The 21056-nt window shown below is 60.7% G+C and overlaps 1 protein-coding gene across 2 annotated transcripts in view; it reads left to right on the forward strand.

Annotated features, from left to right (window-relative positions):
- Window positions 1–20720, forward strand: part of GFRA2 (GDNF family receptor alpha 2) — a 31693-nt gene extending 10973 nt beyond the window's left edge. The window contains exons 4-9 of one of the 2 annotated variants that reach the window (XM_064175428.1): window positions 1748–2096; window positions 14667–14776; window positions 15378–15518; window positions 16524–16699; window positions 17746–17799; window positions 18211–20720. In XM_064175428.1, coding sequence (XP_064031498.1) covers window positions 1748–2096; window positions 14667–14776; window positions 15378–15518; window positions 16524–16699; window positions 17746–17799; window positions 18211–18348 — 968 coding nt within the window. In that variant the 3' untranslated portion in view covers window positions 18349–20720. The remainder of the gene's footprint in view (window positions 1–1747; window positions 2097–14666; window positions 14777–15377; window positions 15519–16523; window positions 16700–17745; window positions 17800–18210) is intronic. The other variant, XM_064175429.1, reaches the window with a different exon arrangement.
- The last annotated feature ends 336 nt before the right edge of the window (window positions 20721–21056 follow it).

A 21056-nucleotide genomic window follows, 5' to 3' on the forward strand; every position in this document is an offset into this window, starting at 1 on the left:
GGGGCTCAGCCGCTCCCGGCTTGATTTATTCATGCAAGCAGAGCAGGAGGAGCCAGGAGCTCGTCTGGCAAATTTGGGCTCGGGGGAGGGGGGAGAGGCGGCACAGGCTGGTGGGGGCTGGGAGGGACCTTCGGAGATCAGCCAGCCCAACCCCCCTGCCAAAGCAGGGTCAGCCAGGGCAGGGCACACAGCAACACAGCCGGCGGGGGGGGGGGGGGGTTGGGAGATTCCAACCCCCTCTGGGCAGCCTGCTCCAGGGCCCTGCCACCCTCACAGGAAGGGAAGTGGCTCTGGCTCTGCTCTGGGATGTGCTGCAGCCAGCAGGGAGGCCTCCATGCCTCTTCCACCCCTTCCCCATCCCTCCCGTGCAGGGCTGGAGCTGAGGTGTGGTGGGAGGAATCCTCCCTGCTCCTCAGGGAGCCCTGCTGGGAGTCAGGCTGGGAAGCAGGGAGGTGCAGACAGAGCCCTCTGGGGCTTGTGCCTGCCTTGTGCCTCCCAAAGGGGGGCTGTGGGCTGAGTTTGCCCCCTGGGATGGGACCAGGTTTGTGGTAACTGGGAGCAGCCCAGAGCCAGGCTGGCAGCTCCCAGCTCCGAGGCTGTGGGAAAATCAGGTCCCCTTCTGCACAGGACCATCCAGTCCAACCATCAGCCCCACCACGTTCTGCTCACATGGGCACCAACCCTGGGCAGCAGCACCCAAGCAGTGAGTGGGCATCAGAACCCTGGGCCCAGCCCACGCTGCTGCAGCGCAGCTCTGCCTTCCTCACCAACCCTCCTCCTCCTCTGCACCCTGCACCAGGCAGAGGACAGTTGCTGGCCTGAGGTCTCCAGGCTCTGTCCTCTTGGCCTCTGTTTCCTTCCTGCCTGATGAATGTTTCATGCTGGTGCTTCATTAATGAGCTCCCCAGGCCTCGGAGTGCTCAGCAATCAGCTCCATTAAAATGCAGCCAGGTCCCTGCAGGTCTCAGGCAGGGCAGGGGAGGCTCAGGAGGAGCTCTCAGTATCAACCCAGGCTGGAGGATGAGCAGCTGGAAAGCAGCCCTGCAGAGAAGGGTGTGGAGGTGCTGGTGGGCAAGAAGCTGGGCAGGAGCCAGCAGTGGGCACTGGCAGCCCAGAAGGCAAACTGTGTCCTGGGCTGTGTGGCCAGCAGCACAAGAGGGGACTCTGCTGTGCTCTGCTCTGCTGTGCTCTGCTCTGCTCTCTCTGCACTGCTCTGCTGTGCTGTGCTCTGCTCTCTCTGCACTGCTCTGCTGTGCTCTGCTGTGCACTGCTCTGCTCTGCAATGCTCTGCTCTGCTCTCTCTGCACTGCTCTGCTGTGCACTGCTTTGCTCTGCTGTGCACTGCTGTGCTCTGCAATGCTCTGCTGTGCTCTGCTCTGCACTGCTGTGCTTTGCTCTGCTCTGTTCTGCACTGCTCTGCTCTGCTGAGACCTCAGCTGGAGGACTCTGCCCAACTCTGGGGCCCTCAGCACCAGAGGGGCATGGGTGTGATGGGGCAGGCCCAGGGGGGCCCATGGAGATGAGCAGGGGGCTCATCTGTGACCTGTGGTCCCACGACCCTGTGAGTCAATGAACTACGATCCCACGACCCTGTGATCCCACAATCCCAGGACAAGGATGCTCTGATCCTCCGATGGCTTCTCTGACCTCCCCGCGCCCACAGCACCTCCCCCCGGCTTCAGAGCCCCTTCCCCACCCTCGCAGCAGCCTCCTCACCCCCTCCCCCTCGCTCTTCCCCTGCGGGCAGGACCGGACCCCGCCGCCGGCTCCAAGAGCAACCACTGCCTGGACGCGGCCAAAGCCTGCAACCTGAACGACAGCTGCAAGCGGCTGCGCTCGGGCTACATCTCCACCTGCAGCCGGGAGCTGCCGGCCGGGGAGCGCTGCAGCCGCCGCAAGTGCCACAAGGCTCTGCGGCAGTTCTTCGACCGTGTGCCCGGCGAGTTCACCTACCGGCTGCTCTTCTGCGCCTGCCGCGACCGGGCCTGCGCCGAGCGCCGCCGCCAGACCATCGTCCCCTCCTGCTCCTACGAGGACAGGGAGAAGCCAAACTGCCTGGACCTGCGCGGCGCCTGCCGCGGCGACCACCTCTGCCGGTGAGCCACCCGCGGGGCGCGGCGCCGGCAGCCCGAGCGGCTTGCGTGGGGGAGCTCCCGCGGGGGATGCGGCTCCGGGTTCGAGGGATGCGGCTCCATGGTGCGGGGCTCTGCGGCGTGGCCGCTGCGGCTGGGGCCGGGTCTGCGGTGTCCTCCTGCTCTGAGACCCTGCCCCAAGGCTGGGGACTTGAGGGCATGGAGTTGTGGCCAGGTCTGTGGTGTCCTCCTGCTGTGTGACCCTGCTCCAGCTGTATTGATTTGGGAGTTTGGGTATGGCTACTGGGGGTTGTGGTGAGGTTTGTGATCTCCTCCTGCTGTGTGACCCTGCCCCAAGGCTTGGGACTTGAGGGCATGGAGTTGTGGCCAGGTCTGTGATGTCCTCCTGCTGTGTGACCCTGTTCCATGACCTGGGACTTCAGGGCATGGCTGCTGGAGTTGTGGTCATGTTTGTGATCTCCTCCTGCTGTGTGACCCTGTTCCTGGTTTTGGGAGTCTGGGGCATGGCTGCTGGGGGCTGTGGCCAGCTCTGTGGTCTCCACCTGCTGTGTGAGCACATTCCATGACCCAGGACTTGAGGCCATGGCTGCTGGGGGCTGTGGCCAGGTTGTGACCTCCTCCTGCTGTGTGATCCAATTGCAGCTGTATTGACTCTGGACTCTGGGGCATGGCTGCCCAGAGAGGTGCTGGAGTCTCCACCTCTGGAGACATTCCAAACCCACTTGGATGTGCTCCTGTGTGGCCTTCTCTGGGTGTCCCTGCCTGGGCAAGGGGCTTGGACCCAGTGATCTCCAGAGGTCCCTTCCAGCCCCTACCATGCCCTGGCTCTCTGTGCTGGCCCTGCTGGTGTTGGGTTTCTCTTTGGACTCGATGACCTTCGAGATCTTTCCCAGCTTTACTGATTCATGAGTCCATGGATGGAGATGCAACCTGCTGCCAACAGTGGTGCTGAGTCCTGGCGAGGGCACAGCTGGAGTATGGTGTCCAGTTCTGGGCTCCCCAGTTCAAGAGGGACAGGGACTTGCTGGAGAGGGCACAGCAAAGGGCTGGAGATGCTGAGGGGACTGGGAGATGCCTGCTGAGGAGAGGCTGAGGGACCTGGGGCTGGTTAGCCTGAAGAGGAGCAGCCTGAGGGGGATCTGAGCAGTGCTGGTCAAGCCTCCAAGGGTGTCAGGAGGATGGGGCCAGGCTTTGCCCAGTGCTGCCCAGTGCCAGGCACTGGACCATCTGAACTTCCATCTGAGCATGAGGAGGAACTTCTTTAATTGAAGGCTGGCAGAGCCCTGGAGCAGCCTGCCCAGAGAGGTGCTGCAGCCTGTGAAGACATTCCAGACCCACCTGGAAGTGCTCACAGACTGCATCAGGTTGGAAGGGACCTCCAGAGGTTATCAGGGCACAGAGTCCCAGAATCTGCCAGGTCGGAAAAGGCCTTTGAGGTCGTCAAGTCCAACCTATCACCTGCTAATTAACTGAACCATGGCACCCCCCCTGCAGTAAGCAGGAGCCCCTCCGGTGTGCCCTGCCCTGGGTGTCCCTACCTCGGCAGGAGGGGTTGGGCTGGATGAGCTCCAGAGGTCCCTTCCAACCTCTGCCATTCTGTGACTCTGAAGCTCCCTGGCTGGGGAAATCCTCTCTGGTCCCTGTGGCAGAGCAAAGCTGAGCTGCTGCTCTTATGAAACTCATTATTCACGCAGCAAAAAAGCCTCAGCCCAAACCCAACAACCTTCCTGTCACCCTCCAGAGCCTGGATCAGCCTCATAAAGAACGGGTTTGCTAGGAGGGGGAGAAGGAGGGGAGGGGGAGGAGGAGAAGGAGGAGGGGGAGGAGAAGGGGCAGGAAGAGGAAGAGAAGGAGGAGGATGGAGAGGAGGAGAATGGGGAGGAGGAGGAGAAGGGGGAGGAGGGTCTGTGTGCCACCGAGGTGATGAAGTTCCCCAGAGTCTGGTGGTGAAATAAATAAGTCCCAGAGAGCTTCAAGCTCTACTCTGGCTGCCAGCAGTGGGTTTGAGACAGAGGGAATGTGGCTCTTCATCAAAAAGCAATCCCAGCAGCCAGCCCTCCGTGCGTTAAAGATAGCAGGGCTGGGATGCTTGCACCTCTCCATCATCAGCCCCGGGGCTGTGGATGCGGCACAGGCTCGCAGCATTGTTTGGGTTGGAAGTGACCTCTGAGCTGAGTGAGTCCAACCACCCAATCTGTCACCACTAAACCCTGGCCCCGAGTGCCATGGCCACAGGGTTCTTCGACACCCCCCCCGGGCAGCCTGTGCCAATCCCTGGCCACTCCTGCAGCAGAGGAACTGTTCCTCATCTCCAGCCTCACCCTCCCCTGCTACAGTTTCAGGTCATTTCCTCTCCTTCTGTCGCCTGATGCCAGGGAGAGGAGACCAATCCCAACCTGGCCCCAGCCTCCTTTCAGGGAGCTGGAGAGAGCCACAAGGTCTCCTCTCAGCCTCCTCTTCTCCAGACTGAACGACCCCAGGCCCCTCAGCCACTCATGGAAGGGAATAACCTGCATTGGCTGTGTGGTTTTGGGGGGACACACTGGGGAGGCTTTGGATCTGCAAAGTGCTCAGCAGAAGCTTGAGGCTGCATGGAGTAAGAGTCCAGCAGGAAGAGGTGAAGCAGCAAAAGGGCTGGAAAGAAGGAAGGTGCTGAGAGCCTGGCCCAGGCTGCCCAGGGAGGTGGGAGAGGCAGCGTCCCTGGGACCGTCCCAGGACAGGCTCTGAGCAACCTGCTCCAGCTGGGAGTGTCCCTTCTGACCGCAGGGTTTGGGCTGGAGGAGCTTTAAAGGTCTCTCCCTACCCAAACCAGTCTGGGATTCCACGAACCCCTCCCCTGTGCTGGGCTCTGCCCTGGGATCTCCTTTCCCTGTGCTCATCCCCAGCTGATGCTCACCCTCCTGAGCTGCAGGCAGGACTGGCAAAGGCACTGAGCCCTGCAGCAGCTGATGGAGCTGCTCCCGGAGCCAGAGGTGACAGGAGCTGAGATCTTGCTCCTGCACGGGCTGGGAGCCTAATTAAGCCTCCTGGCTGAATGCCTAATGAACAGTGAAGGCTTCTCTAATGGGAAAGGACTTCACAGGGAGATGTTTGCTGCCATCTCACCATGATCAGTGCTGAGCTGAGTGCTGGGAGCTGCCCCAGCTCCTGGAGGACACAACCCCCCCCGAGGTCCTGTTTGCTTCCTTCCCAAAAGAAGAGATGTTGAGGGAGGCCAAATGAATGTTGCAGTGTGGCAGGGAAGTCCTCCTGGAGGTTTCCAGAGCTTTGCTCCTGCTGCTTTCCAGCTTCTCTGGGCCATGGTTAAACAGAGGTTGAGCAGCAGCTGCTGCCCCATCAGTGGTGCAAAAGCTGGGGGGGGTCAGAGAAGCTTCTAAGTGGGGAAGGATCTCTAGGATCGAGTCCCAGAGGCACAGGCAAAAGCCTCCAGCCCAGGAACAGTTCTGCAGGTGGCTGTGGTCTGGGTGCCTTGGCCGGGGGCACAGCAACCACATCTTGGCTTGGGGCAGGGTCAGGATGGCCTGGGGGAGTCTGTGGTGGGAGGAAAGTATAGAGCTGGGGAGGGGCCTGGGGCACAGCCCTGTGAGGAGAGGCTGAGGGAGCTGGGGGGTGCAGCCTGCAGCAGAGGAGGCTCAGGGCAGAGCTGATTGCTGCCTGCAGCTGCCTGCAGGGAGGCTGTAGCCAGATGGGGTTGGGCTCTGCTGCCAGGCAGGCAGGGCCAGAACAAGAGCCCACCCTGCCCAGCCACCCCAGCCCCCTTTGCCCAGCTCTGCCACCCCTGCCCAGCCACCCCAGCCCCCTTTGCCCAGCTCTGCCACCCTGCCCAGCCACCCCAGCCCCCTTTGCCCAGCTCTCCCAGCACCACTCAACCTCAGCTCACTGCAATTTGGGAAGCTTTTCATCCCAGGAAGCTTTTCCCTGCCTCGATGGAGGAGGCTGACACAGTCCCTGGGCTTTGTGTCTGATTGCAAGGGACAGGTTTTAGCTCCCAGAATATAAAAACCTCTTTGCAAAACACCAACCTCAGCGAAGGGGAAAGGAAAGAGAAGGGAAAAGGAGAGAGAAGGAAAGGAGAGGGGGGGAAAAAGCTGATTTCAGCAGCTGCAGTTTGCTGTATTTTTCATCTTGCATCAGCAAGTCAGGAACACAAATAATCTGCTCTTACATGCTTCAGTGGTGCTGGTGCTGAAGAATTGCCCAAACCTCCCCTGGCTGTAGCTCCCCAGCATCCCAAACCAGGCTGATGCTTCATGGCACTCAGTTTTTCTCCCTCTTTTGGAGCTGGAGAAAGAGGATGGATCCTGCCCAGCTCCTCACAGGCTGTGTGGATGTGGAGTTTTGGGAGGTGGTTCAGTGGAGGAGGAGGAGGTTTGGGACTCAGTGATATTGAAGGTCATAGGATCATAGAATGATGGAACCAGGCAGGCTGGCAGAGAGCTCCAAGCTCCCCGAGCCCAACCCAGCCCCCAACCCTGCCCAACCAACCGGACCATGGCACTCAGTGCCCCAGCCAGGCTTGGCTGCAACACCTCCAGCCATGGGCACTGCACCACCTCCCTGGGCAGCCCATTCCAGTGCCAATCACTCTCTGCCAACAACTTCCTCCTCACCTCCAGCCCCAACCTGCCCTGCCACAGCTTCAGCCTCTGGCCCCTTCTGGCCCTGCCTGCCTGGCAGCAGAGCCCAACCCCAGCTGGCTACAGCCTCCCTGCAGGCAGCTGCAGGCAGCAATCAGCTCTGCCCTGAGCCTCCTCTGCTGCAGGCTGCACCCCCCCAGCTCCCTCAGCAACTCTCTCTTCCAGCTGACAGAGTTCCACCATTCTGTGACCCCCCCGGGTCTGTGTGCAGTGCTGGGAGTGGAGGTGAGGGAGGGCAAAACCATCTCCTTGGGGTTGGGAAGGAGAGGTTGGAGAGCTGGGCAGAGTGGAGCCCTGTGGAGCTCAAGCAGGGCAAGTGCAGAGTTCTGCACCTAGGGAGGAATAAACTCCTGCAGCAGGACAGGGGAGGGCCTGAGCTGCTTGGAAGCAGCTCCAAGGAGAAGGACCTGGGAGTGTTGGGGGACAACAAATTGAGCCAGCAGTGTGCCCTTGTGGCCAAGAAGGCCAAGGAAGAAAAGCCTGGATGGAGAACTCAGTGCCAAGGGCAGGTTGGTTGGACAGGGCTGGGGGCTGGGTTGGGCTGGGTGAGCTTGGAGCTCTCTTCCACTCTGCTTGGTTCTGTCATTCTTAGAGTGTGCCCAGCAGGGCCAGGGAGGTTCTGCTCCCCCTGCACTCTCCTCTACTCAGGCTGCACCTGGGGTCCTGCAGTTCTGAGTTCTCCAGTTTGAGAGGGACAGGGAAGTGCTGCAGAGAGTCCAGGGCAGGCTGGGAGGATGCTGAGGGGCCTGGAACAGCTCTGGCAGGAGCAAAGGCTGAGCCCTGGGGCTGAGAGCCTGCAGGAGAGCAGCCCCAGAGGGCATCTGAGCAGTGCTGAGCAAGAGCTGAAGGAGCTGTGTGGGGCAAGAGGCTGGGGCCAGGCTCTGCTCAGTGGTGCCCAGTGCCAGGCCAAGGGGCAATGGGCACAGACTGGACCCCAGACAGTTCCATCTGAGCAGGAGAAAGTTGTTTGTTGTGAGGGTGCTGAGGCCTGGAGCAGGCTGCCCAGAGAGGCTGTGGAGCCTCCTTGTGTGCAGAGCTGCCAACCCCCCCTGGGCACTGTGCTGCCGGGCAAGCTGCTGGGGGTGCCCTGCTGGGGCAGGGGGGGGCTTGGCCTGGCTGAGCTCCAGAGCTGCCTTCCTGTGCTAATTCAGGAGCGATACCCTGGGGAGCTGCTTGATCACTCCAGGAACCCCCCAGGGATGCTTGGCTGGGGGGGGAGGGGGCTGCGTGCGAGACAAGGAGCAGCCCCAGGCTGCATTGATCCAGCCCAGGGGAACAAAGCACTTGGTTTGAAGCCACCCCCTGGGCTCCAGGCCCTTTGTTGAGCACAGACAAAATGCCACCGATAATGGATGTTCCCCTGACAAGCTGCAGAGCCGCAGCTCAACTTTCTCATTACCCTCTGTAATGAGAGCTGCTCGCAAGTGTGGCTCAGGAGGAGGAGGAGGAGGAGGAGGAGGGAAAAATGTTCCCAGATTGAAGAGCAGCTCTGGGAGCTGGCGGAAGGGAGCAGTGCTTGGGGTTAGACAGGGATAGGGCATGGCTGAGGGGTACCGGGGGGGTGTTTGGATGAGGGATGGGTAAGGCAGGGGGTGGCTGGACCAGGGGTGGGTAAGGCAGGGTGAGGGTTTGAAGTGGCAGAGGGGAGACTGAAACTGGATGTGGGGAAGAAGTTGGTTGCAGTGAGGGTGGTGAGAGACTGGCACAGGCTGAGGACGCTGAGGCCCTGGCACAGGTTGCCCAGGGAGGTTGTGGAGCACAGAAGCACCCAATGTGATCTCCACAACCTCCCTGGAGGTGCTCAGGACCAGGCTGGATGAGTCCTTGAGTGACCTGTTCCAGTGGGAGGTGTCCCTGCCCGTGGCAGAGGGGTTGGAACTGGCTGAGCTTTGAGCTCCCTTCCAACCCAGCCCATTCTATGCTTCTGTGTCCCTGCTGACTGCAAGGGACTTGGACAAGATGAGCTTGGAGGGTCCCTTCCAGCCCTGCTCATTGCCAGAGCCCTACTAATAGGTCTGTTAGAGACTCCTCCTCCACACCAGCCTGGCAGAAGCTGGGAGGCAGTGGAGGAAGCCATGGATGGGGCTGGGCTGTGGAAGGACACTGGGGGGGTTGGAACTGCCTGAGCTTTGAGTTCCCTTCCAACCTAACCCATCCTATGATTCCATCACCCCAAACCCTTGCCCAGAGTCCTTCCTCATCTTCTTTCTAGCTCCTTTCAGGTACTGGAAAGCAACTTGAAGGGATAGCTCAGCTCCGGGGCCACCTTGCTGAAGGCTGAGCATGTTCTTAAGAGAATAATAAGTCAATTCTCCCTGAATAATTAACTAGAAGGAGCCTTCATAAGTATTGACTTAATGTGACAGCAAGTCCATACTGAGTCAGGCTTTGCTTATGTAAACACAAGCTCCTGTTGGGCTTAGTTAGCAGTTCAATGGAATAGAACAGTCCTTCAATTAAAATCAAATGATGCATGGCTCTAATTCTTCCCTTCCTGGGTAACGAGAGGGGTTTGGGAACAGGCGAGAGGATAAAAGCCACCCCCACCCCCTCCCCTCCCTCCTCTTTTCCCCTCTGCTCCTTTATCTGTGAGGAACCCAAAGGCTGCGGCCGGGAACGGGCACTTCATTAACGGCTGCCAGCTTAGCGCCTCGGGGCTGGGGGGGGGATGCTCGGGCTCCTGCCCCCACCCCACACCTCTTAACACTTACTTAAGCGTGGTCCTGGGCGGCTTGCGATAGGGGCAGATGTCCCAGGGCACTGCAGGGTGGGAGGGGGCTTGGATAAGTGAACTGTGAGGGTCCCCTCCAGCCCCACCTCTGATTTCATGGAAGCACAGAATGGGTCAGGGTGGAAGGGAGCTCAAAGCTCAGCCAGTGCCAACCTCCCCTGGCATTGGCAGGGACACCTCCCACTGGAACAGGTTGCTCGAGGACTCATCCAGCCTGGTCCTGAACACCTCCAGGGAGGTTGTGTGCTCCACAACCTCCCTGGGAAACCTGTGCCAGGCTCTCACCACCCTCACTTCTTCCTCACAGCCACTTTCCATCTCCCCTCTGCCACTCCAAACCCATTCCTCCTCCTCCTCCTCCTCCTGCCATTCCCACACCTTCTCAACAGTCCCTCCCCAGCCCCCCTGGAGCCCACTTCAGACCCTGCCAGGCCACTCCAAGCTCTCCTGGAAGCCTTCTCCTCTGCAGGCTGCACAGCCCCAACTCTCTCAGCCTGTGCTCAGAGCAGAGCTGCTGCAGCCCTCTCAGCACCTTGGTGGCCTCCTCTGGGCTGGCTCCAACACTTCCCTGTCCTGCTTGTGCTGGGGGCTGCAGAGCTGCTCACAGTGCTCCAGGTGGGCTCTGAGGAGAGCAGAGCCAAGGGGCAGAGTCTCCTCCCTTGCCCTGTGCCCACACTGCTCTGGCTGCACCCAGCACAGGGCTGTGTCTGGGCTGCACTCACACTGCAGGCTCCTGTGGAGCTTTTCCCCAGCCCAGACCCCCAGGTCCTGTTCCTCAGGGCTGCTCTCAGCCATTCCCCACCCAGCCTGGATTGGTGCTTAGGTTTGCACCCACCCAGGTGCAGGACCTGGCACTTGCTGAGGTGGTGTTTTTTTGGCATGTTGGCTCAGCTCCCTCCACATCCTCAGCTCCCTGCGAGGGAGGTGGTGGTGAAGGAGGTGGGGGGGAGGGAGTTCTGTCTTTCCAAGCTGCTCCCTGATGCTCCTGTCTGTTGAAGGCATTTTTGCCTTGGTCCCTGTACACTGCCTGTGAAGAACTCCTCTGGAGGAAGCTCCACAGCTTGGAGATTTTCTGCATGAACTATGCAAAAGGCTGAGACTGATTCGGTGGGGGTGGGGGTGTGTGTGGGGGGGTTACTGCTGATGCCAGGCTTGGACTTCTCATCTGTCCTTCTGACCAAGAAGGGCACCACAGCCTGGCTTGGAGCAGCAGTGGTGTGGGCAGCAGGGGCAGGGCAGGGATTGTCCTCCTGGACTGGGCACTGCTGAGGTCACAGCTTGAGTGCTGGGGTCAGATTTGGGCAAGAAGGACACTGAGGAGCTGGAGCAGGTTCAGAGGACAACAAAGGTGGGGAAGGGTCTGGAGAACAAGAGAAGGAGCTGAGGGAGCAGAGGGTGCTGAGGCTGGAGAAGAGGAGGCTGAGAGGAGACCTCATTGCTCTCTGCAGCTCCCTGAGAGGAGGCTGAAGCCAGCTGGGGGTTGGGCTCTGCTTCCAAGGAACAAAGGACAGGAGAAGAAGAAATGGCCTCAAGTTGCCCCAGGGGAGGTTTAGGTTGGACATCAGAAGAAACTTCTTCCCTGACAGGGCTCTCACAGCCTGGCACAGGCTGCCCAGGGAGGTGGTTCATAGCTGCAGAGCTCAGCCCCAGCCTTGGTGGAGTGAGACAAAGGTTGGCCTGGATGATCCTGAGGGTCTTTCCCAACCCAAATAGCTCCATGACTCTGACTCCTTCCTCCTCCCCTCAGCAGGAGCTCCCAGCTCAGGTCTCTGGCAGCATCTCCCCTCTGCCCAGATGCGAGGTGCAGCTCTGCCAAGGCTCTTCCAGAGCTGTGCAACTCCATCCCTGAGCACCAGGCAGATTTGTCACTCTGCTCCCTGGGGCCCTGCTCCTGGCTTGTAGCATCCTCTGAGGCAAATGTTGTTCTTTCCATGATCCATGAGCAGGCAGCTGGTAAAGCCTCCCCGGACAGCCAAGCCAGATGCCACTCCTGCCGGTGGGTACAATGAGCTAGCACAGATCCCAGCCAGGAGTAAACCTTTGCTGGGAGCCAGCCCATAGCTCCTGGAGCCAGCCCATAGCATCTTAGAGCTCTGCTTTTTAAGTGCCCAGGAGGGGGAAAAAAGAGAAAACAGTAAAATAAATGAAAGAAGAGGAAGCCAAATCCACCTCAGCAGAAACAGCAGGGGCAGTGCCAACTCGCTGCCTGGCAGCTGAGGGAGCAGCTGGGGCTGGCCAGTCCCTGCCTGCCAAAAGCCAGAGCTCAGCTGGAGGGACCTGGGCTGGCAGCTGGGGAAAAGTCAGACCTGAACTGGGCAGGACTGGGCTGACAGCTGAGTAAAAGTCAGAGCTGAGCTGGGCAGGACTGGGCTGGCAGCTGGTGGAAGGCAGAGCTGAGCTGGGCAGGACTGGGCTGGCAGCTGGTGGAAGGCAGAGCTGAGCTGGGCAGGACTGGGCTGGCAGCTGGGTGCAAGGCAGAGCTGAACTTGCTCTCCCCTCAGCCTCCTTCTCTCAGGCTGAGCACCCCCAGGTCCCTCAGCTGCTCCTCCAAGGTCTGATGCTTCCAACACCCAACCCAAGCCTGCTGTGGTGCAACCTGCAGTGTTTCCCTCCCCTCCTGTCCCTTGTTCCCTTCCTGCCATGGGAATCTGTGTGTGAGAAGAGCTGAACTGAGCCTTTTCTCCTCTGCAACAGCCACCCTGAGCTCTTCCTTCTGCTCCCACCCTACAGATGGGGAGGGATCCCCCTCGACCCAAAGGCAGGACCCCCTCATCTCCCACTTCTTCCCTGCCCCTGGGGAGATTTCTTTCCCCATGGAATAAATCCCTCTGGAGGAAGCCAAACATGGGCCTGGTGGAAATCACTCCTGGGATGAGTTTTGTTTCCAGGAAGAAAGGAGGGGATGAAAGTTGGGTTCTGCTCTCAGACCTGCCTCAGAAGAGCTGCACAGTCCTCAGCTCAGTACTGCAGCCCAGACCCATCCTGCTCCCTGCACCATGGAGCTGCCACCCCACAGCCTGCTCCTTGCTTCTCTCCCCGAGGTGATGCCAGTTGTGCTGCTGCTGTTTCTCACCATCCAAGGTCTGGAAGAGCAGCAGCAGTGCCCAGGGGCCCTCTCTTCTCCTTGGGAGTGCTTCAGTAACCCAGATGAAGAGGTCGACCTTGCCCTGGAAATCTGCAGCCTGTTGGGAGGCTGGAAGTGGGTCAGGCTGGTGCTGGGAGTGGGAGAAGCATCCAGCTGGTGCTGCTGGCAGCCTGCAGCAGCCGAGGTGTGAGTGTGGCCTGCAGAGCCAGGAGTGAGCAGCAGTGAGAAGAGAGTGGCAAGGGCAGAGCCTGGCCCCAGCCTCTTGCCCCCCACAGCTCCTTCAGCTCTTGCTCAGCACTGCTCAGATGCCCTCTGGGGCTGCTCTCCTGCAGGCTCTCAGCCCCAGGGCTCAGCCTTTGCTCCCCCCAGAGCTGCTCCAGGCCCCTCAGCATCTGCCCTGGACTCTCTCCAGCGCTTCCCTGCCTCTGGAACTGGGGAGCCCAGACCTGGCCCCAGGACTGCAGCTGAGGTCTCACCAGAGCAGAGAACCTCCCTGGCCCTGCTGCCCACACTCTTCTCCTGGGGCTTTCCTGGCCAGGAGTGCAGGTTGCTGAGGAGGAAGCTCAGCAGCAGCCGAGGAGGTGGTCGCATTGGTGGCTGAGGAGCCTCATGACCTGGAGAAAGTCCCAGCCCTGGATGCTGGGAACAGCAGAGGTCTGCAGGAAACCACCACATTCCTGCATGGAGCTCCAAGCAGTGCTCTGGTCTGGCTCCAAGCAGCTGTGCTCCTTGTGATGCTCTTTTCCCAGGATGTGGTCCATGCACCTCAGGGGGCTCTGCCTCTGGGCTCAGCAGCCAAGTTCCTGCTTCTCATGGAATCACAGCATCAGCAAGGCTGGAAAAGACCTCTGAGAGTCCAACCTCTCACCTGACCCTTCTGATTAACTGACCCTTGGCACTGAGTGCCTCATGCAGCCTCCTCTTAAACACCTCCAGCCATGGGCACTGCACCACCTCCCTGGGCAGCCCATTCCAGTGCCAATCACTCTCTCTGACAACAACTTCCTCCTAACATCCAGCCTCAACCTGCCCTGACACAGCTTCAGCCTCTGGCCCCTTCTTCTGTTGCTGCCTGCCTGGCAGCAGAGCCCAACCCCACCTGGCTACAGCCTCCCTGCAGGCAGCTGCAGGCAGCAATCAGCTCTGCCCTGAGCCTCCTCTGCTGCAGGCTGCACCCCCCCAGCTCCCTCAGCCTCTCCTCACAGGGCTGTGCTCCAGGCCCCTCCCCAGCCTTGCTGCCCTGCTCTGGGCACCTTCCAGCACCTCAGCATCTCTCTGCAATGGAGGAGCCCAGAACTGGGCACAGCACTCCAGGCTGTGCCCTCGGTGCTGGCTGTGCTTTGCTGCCACTCTCAGGCCAGCCCTCAGCACCGGTGTGGAGGCAGAGCTGGCACTGCAGCTCCTTCCTGCTCCCTTTCCCTCACCTCTTCATTTGCTGCAGCCTCACTGTTCCCACTCGGGCACCAGCAGCTGTGGAGTAATCCACTCTGTGCCCTGTGCTGCCCGCGGGCAGGTGGCTCCGGACGGTGCAGTCGCTGCCGGGGCCAAGATGCCACTGAACTGAGAAGGGAGGGATGGAGGAAGCCAAAGGGCACAGGGGCTGGGAGGGCTCCTGCCCCAGCTGTGCAGCGGGGAAAGGAGGCAAGGGCCCAGCAGGCTTGCTCCTGGCAGGCTTGCTCCTGGCAGGCTCAGGCTGCTCGGTCACAGCCCTGCTGGCTTCGTGCCTGGGCAGGCTGAGACCTGCAGCCCTCTGCCCGCTGTGGAGCCAGGGCTGGGCTGGGCTGGCAGGAGGCCTTTGAGCTCCTGGAGTCCAAGCTTTAGCCCAGCACTGCCTGGGCAGAGCGAACCATGGCTGGCAGCACTATGGCTCTGCAGCCTGTGCCAGGGCTGAGGACTCCACTGGGCTGGGCAGCCTGAGCAAGGCTGAGGAGTCCACCACTGCCCTGGGCAGCCTGTGCCAGGGCTGGGGAGTCCATCACCTGTGCCCAGCCTGGACAGCCCTTTCCATGCAGGAGTTGTTCCCCGTGGCCAAGCTGAGCCTCCCCCGGGGCGAGCTGAGGCTGCTTCCTCTCAGCCTGCCACTGAATCCCATCCCTCTCCCTCTTGCTCTTTGCCCCCAGGTCTCGCCTGGCAGATTTCCACACCAACTGCCAAGCCTCCTTCCAGTCCCTGACCAGCTGCCCTGGGGACAACTACCAGGCCTGCCTGGGCTCCTATGCAGGGCTCATTGGTGAGTGCCAGGGGGTGGGATGGGTAAATGTCTCTGCCAAACTCTGTGCAGCTCTGCAGCCCCCAGCACAAGCAGGACAGGGAAGTGTTGGAGCCAGCCCAGAGGAGGCCACCAAGAGCTGAGAGGGCTGCAGCAGCTCTGCTCTGAGCACAGGCTGAGAGAGTTGGGGCTGTGCAGCCTGCAGAGGAGAAGGCTTCCAGGAGAGCTTGGAGTGGCCTGGCAGGGTCTGAAGGGGGCTGCAGGAGGGCTGGGGAGGGACTGTTGAGAAGGTGTGGGAATGGCAGGAGGAGGAGGAATGGGTTTGGAGTGGCAGAGGGGAGATGGAAAGTGGCTGTGAGGAAGAAGTGAGGGTGGTGAGAGCCTGGCACAGGTTTCCCAGGGAGGTTGTGGAGCACAGAAGCACCCAATGTCATCAAAGATCAAAGATCACACTGGGTGCTTGTGTGCTCCACAACCTCCCTGGAGGTGTTCAGGACCAGGCTGGATGAGTCCTTGAGTGTGTCCCTGCCTATGGCACAGGGGCTTTGGAACTGGCTGAGCTTTGAGCTCCCTTCCAACCCAACCCCTTCTGTGCTTCTTCCTTCTCCTCACCCCGGAGCAGGCTTTGACATGACACCCAACTACGTGGATGCCAGCACCACCAGCATCACCATCTCACCCTGGTGCTCCTGCAAGGGCAGTGGCAACCTGGAGGAAGAGTGTGAGAGGTTCCTCCGAGACTTCACAGAGAACCCTTGTCTCAGTAAGGCTCTTCCCTGCCCCCTGCCCTCCCCTGTCCTGTCAATTGCCACCACCCCCCAGACTTCTCTTCAAAGGGACTTGGATAGGCTTAGACCAAAGGGCAACAGCACTGGGATGAGTTTCAGCAAGGCCAAGTGCCAGGTCCTGCCCTTGGGGCACAGCAACCCCAAGCAATGCTACAGGCCTGGGGCAGTGTGGCTGGAGAGCTGCTGGCAGAAAGGGACCTGGGGGGTGGAGTAGAGAGGAGCTGAGTGTGAGCCCAGCAGTGTGCCCTGGCAGCAGAGTGTGAGCCCAGCAGTGTGCCCAGGCAGCTGAGTGTGAGCCCAGCAGTGTGCCCTGGCAGCTGAGTGTGAGCCCAGCAGTGTGCCCAGGCAGCTGAGTGTGAGCCAGCAGTGTGCCCTGGCAGCTGAGTGTGAGCCCAGCAGTGTGCCCAGGGGGCTGAGTGTGAGCCCAGCAGTGTGCCCAGGCAGCTGAGTGTGAGCCCAGCAGTGTGCCCTGGCACTTTGGGCACTGCCATACAGCAGAGCTGGGGAGGTGCTGGAGCAGACCCAGAGGAGGGCAACGAAGCTGGGGAAGGGCCTGGAGAATAAATCTGCTGAGGAGAGAGTGAGGGAGCTGGGGATGGGCAGTGTGAGGAAGAGGAGGCTGAGGGCAGAGCTCACTGCTGCCTGCAGCTACCTGAAGGGCACTGTGCAGAGGCTGCTGCTGGGCTCTGCTCACAGGGGACTGGAGGCAGAAGAAGGGGAATGGCCTCAGGCTGAGCCTGGGGAGGTTTGGATTGGAGATTAGGAAGAAGTTTTTGCTGGGGAGAGTGGTCAGGGACTGGGATGAGCTGCCCAGGGAGGTGCTGCAGTCACCCAGCCTGGGGGTGCTTCAGGTGGTTTGGATGTGGTGCTTGGGGCTGTGCTTTGGGGGGACTCCTGCAGAGCAGGGCTCTGGGCTGGGCTCTGCTCCTGAGGGGCTCTGCCAACCTGCCTGTCCTCTGCTTCTGTGCCTGCCCCACCAGGAAATGCCATCCAAGCCTTTGGCAATGGCACTGACGTGAACCTGTCCCCGAAGAGCCCCTCTCTGGCTGTCACTCTGCCACCCAAGACAGAGAAGAGTCCTGTCCTGCCAGATGACATCAACGACAGCAACACCATCTACGACACGAGCATCATCTCCACCTGCACCTCCGTCCAGGTAGGACCTGAGCTTGCTGCTGGGCAGCTCTGCTCAGACAATCAGGGCACCAAGCAGGCTGGCAGAGAGCTCCAAGCTCCCCCAGCCCAACCCAGCCCCCAGCCCTGCCCAACCAACCAGACCATGGCACTCAGTGCCCCAGCCAGGCTTGGCTGCAACACCTCCAGCCATGGGCACTGCACCACCTCCCTGGGCAGCCCATTCCAGTGCCAATCACTCTCTCTGACAACAACTTCCTCCTCACCTCCAGCCTCACCCTGGGAGTCCCTGGGAGCCCAGCAGCCAGGACAGCATCTGCAGCTCATGGGCAGCAGAAGGTCTCTCTCTGTGCAGGCCTCTCAGGCTGCCTGCTCTGCTGGCACCAAGTCCAACCATGCTCGAAGTCTGCCAAGGCTGGGGCTGAGCCGTGGGCCTCAGCACCACAGCCCTGGGGCTCCTAGGCACACCCAGGGGTGGGGATGCAGTCACCTGGGGCAGGCTTTGAGAACCTTCTCAGGCATTAAGTCTCTTCTGATGTCCAACCTAAACCTCCCCTGGGGCACCTTGAGGCTGTCTCCTGTCCTCCCACCACTTGTCCCTTGGGAGAAGAGCCCAAGCCCCAGCTGGCTCCCCCCAGGGAGCTGCAGAGAGCCAGAAGGGCTCCCCTCAGCCTCCTCTTCTCCAGGCTCAACCCCCCCAGCTGCCTCAGCTGCTCCTCCCCAGCCCTCTGCTCCAGACCCTTCACAGCTGCTTTGCCCTTCTCTGGACCTTGGGGTGATGAGTCCCAGGCTGAGCTCAGCACTCAAGGTGAGGCCTCAGCAGTGCCCAGTCTGAGGGGGTGCCCTGGTCCTGCTGGCCACCCTGGCACACACAGGCTCATCTGCAACCTCTGTGGAACCCTCCCCCCCCGGGTCAGGTCTTTCTCTGCTGAGCATCTTTACAGCCACTCCCAGAGAAGTGCTTTTCCCAGCACGGCCATGGGGAGCTTGGGGACTGCCACCCTCGTGGTGCAGGAGCCTCCCTGGGCCACATCCCTGCCCTAAATCTTCCTCCTTCCTCCTCTCCAGGAGCAGGGACCCAAGCTAAACAAGTCCAAAGAGCAGAGCCTCTGCTACTCAGAGGTAGGTGTGGGGAAGGAAGGAGCCCAGGGAGGGGGGAGTCAGAGAATCAGAGTGCCAGGGGCTGGGAGGCACCTCCAGAGCTCAGCCAGCCCAAGCCCTGCCAGAGCAGCAGCACCCAGAGCAGAGAGGGAGACTCCACAGCCCCCTGGGCAGCCTGTGCCAGGCTCTGGGACCCTTCCAGCCAAGAAGTTGCCCTTGTGCTGAGCTGCAACCTCCTGTGCTGCAGCTTCCATCCACTGCTGCTGCTCCTGTCCCAGGCAGCAGTGAGCAGAGCCTGTGCCCCCCTCCTGACCCCCAGCCCTCAGAGAGTTACAGGCATTGATGCAATCCCCTCTCAGGCTTCTCCTCTCCAGACTCCCAGCCCCAGGGCCCTCAGCCTCTCCTCTCACCTTGTCCCTTGCCCCCCTGCAGACCCAGCTGACCACAGACATCATGCCAGACCAGAAGACCTTCGTGGACCAGAAAGGAGGCAGCCCCCGGCACTGGGCAGGCTGGACCCTGCCCCTTGTGCCCACCCTGCTGCTGCTGCCGGCGCTGCAGAGGGGCTGAGGAGGCAGCGGCGGCGGGGGAGGACCTGGCGGGCACCGAGCCTGCACCTCGGCTCCTGCTGCAGCAAGCAGCGACCCCGAGACTGAGCCCCTGGGAGTGCTGAGCCCTGCCTGCTGGGCAGCACGAGGACCCCCACCACGCTGGCAGCCTTGGGTGGCTTTCTTCTCGTTTTCACCCTTCTTCTCCCCCCCTCTCTCCTCCTCCTTCTCCTCCTCCTCCTCCTCCTCCTCCTCCTCCTCCTCCTCCTCCTCCTCCACCTCACCGTTGGGATCTGGTTCCAGAGGCAGGAGCCTGCAGCTTGTGCTGAAACCTTCGCCCAGCAGTCCTGCACCAGCAGATCCTGAGCTGCCAGCAGCACCAGGAGGGAGGCCAAGCCCCCGGCAGGGCGCTGCGGGAGGATGTTGCCAGGAGCCATCACCACCCCCGGGCTGAGCTGGGAATGGCCACGCAGGTGGAGAAGCTTCCCCGCGGGAGCATCCCGGAGGACGGACGCGGAGCTGGGAGGCTCCTTGCACCCTCCGGGGGGACTCACTTGAGCTCTTGACGTGATTGGGCCTTTTCTGGGCTGATTTGGGGGTTTGTTCTGGGTTGCTTTTTCTTTCCCGTGGTTGGCAAAGAGTTTTCAGACGGAAGAGAAAAGAAACTTCTGCCGCGGAGCTGCGAGGCTGTGCTGGTGTCTGGCAGCGGCGCCCCCGGGGCACAGCTGCTGCCTCGCCCTCCCTGCAGCCTGGCTCGGGATGGGACCGGACCCTGCCCGGGCGTGGAAGCCTCTCTCTGTCCCTCTCTCTCTTTTCTATGTGCATACATAAAAGCATAAGGTGATGGAATTGTGTGGGGTTGGCAAAGGCCTCCCAAGGGCATCCTGGCCAAGCAGCAGCCCAGCCCCACTGTGGGCACCCAACCCTGGCCCCAGGTGCCATGGGCACAGGGTTCTGGAACACCCCCAGGCATGGGCACTCCACCACCCCCCTGGGCAGCCTCTGCCAGTCCCTGACCACTCCTGCAGCAAAGAGATTTGTCCTCATCTCCAACCTAACCCTCCCCTGGCACAATTCCAGGCCAGTTCCTCTCCTTCTGTCACTGATCCAAGGGAGTGGGTGGTGGAGTGCCCATCCCTGGGGGTGTTCCAGAACCCTGTGGCCATGGCACTTAGGGCCAGGGTTTGGTGGCCATGGTGGGGTTGGGTTGAGGCTTGGACCAGATGATCTTGGAGGCCTTTTCCAACCCAACCCATCCTATGGTTCTGTCTGGGTCTGGGGGTCTCCAGCTCCCCCCAGCCAGGGACAAGCTTCATCTTCCCTGGATTTGGAGAGACCTCAGATGCTGGAGGGATGTTTGGAGGCCTTGTGCAGCCTCTCCTGGAGCTGCTTGGACAGTCCTGCTCTGAACCACTGCAGCTCTGGTCCTGGCAAAGTGGTGCAGGAGGGATGGATCCCACGTGCTGGACAAGGGCATGTAGGCAGAGGAGATACCTGGAGAGCTTTGGCTGATGACAGCTTCAACAGGACCAGAAGAGCAGAAAGCAGCCTGCAAAATCCACCTTTGGGCACTGCCTGCAGGAGCTCAATGGACCTGGTGGCTTCTGAGGTGTCCCAGCTGAGTGTGGGGTCCAGCAGCTCCAGGCCTTGCAGCTCCCCAGGGGCCACAGAGCAAGGTGGGACCAGGACTCAACCTGCAAGCAGAGCAATTTCCTTCTCTTTACCCTCTGCTAACCCAGATATGGAGGCAGGGTCACAGCTCACAGATGTCAGGGGCTGGAAGGGACCCAAAGAGCTCACCCAGTCCAAGCCCTGCCACACCAGGACCATCCAAGCCAGCTCAGGGCACACAGAACACATCCAGACAGGCCTGGGAAGGCTCCACACAAGGAGACTCCACAACCTCTCTGGGCAGCCTGTGCCAGGCTCTGGGACCCTTCCAGCCAAGAAGTTGCCCTTGTGCTGAGCTGGAACCTCCTGTGCTGCAGCTTCCATCCACTGCTGCTGCTCCTGTCCCAGGCAGCAGTGAGCAGAGCCTGTCCCCCCCTCCTGACCCCCAGCCCTCAGATGCTGCAAGGAGCCTCCCAAAGTCCTGGGGACCACCCTAAATCTCACTCCCCAGGTGCACCAAGCCCTTCCCTGCCCTGCCACCTCCTCTGCTGCCCCAGGCAGAGCTTTGCCTTCACTCCAACAGAAGGAAGATCAAGCAGAGGATTCTGAGCAGCTGCAGCCTCTAGGAGCAGCTTTTCTGCTGCCACAGCCTCGGGCCTGGGTCACCTGTGGCAGGAGCTTTGGCTCCTCGGTGCCAGCAGGAGAGCTGCAGTGGCATGGGCAGGCTTTCCCAAGGGGAAAAGGTGATTAAAGCAGCTGAGCTGGCACCTTTGCCCTCTGTAATTGATGTGATGTTCTCCTTTCGGTCCCTAATGAGCACCCGGGGCAGGGCTTGTCTTGCTCCTCCTCCTCCTCCTCCTTCACCCTCTGCGGCACTCCTGACACTTGCAGCAGCTCCTTTGGCCTCATTAACTTTCCTGAGCTGCTGCACTTCACAAGGAAAGCTTCCTCCCTCCTCCCTCTTCCTCTCTCTCTTTCTCATTCTCTCTTTCTCTCCTTTCTCTCTCTGTCTTTGTCTCTCTCTTTCTCATCTCCTTCTCTCTCTCCTCTTTCTCCTCTTTCTCTCATCCTCCCTCTCTTCCTCCCTTTCCTTCTCCCCCTCCCCATTGTGTTCCATTT

Source organism: Pogoniulus pusillus, chromosome 42 (assembly GCF_015220805.1).
Source record: "Pogoniulus pusillus isolate bPogPus1 chromosome 42, bPogPus1.pri, whole genome shotgun sequence".
Classification (NCBI taxonomy): domain Eukaryota; kingdom Metazoa; phylum Chordata; class Aves; order Piciformes; family Lybiidae; genus Pogoniulus; species Pogoniulus pusillus.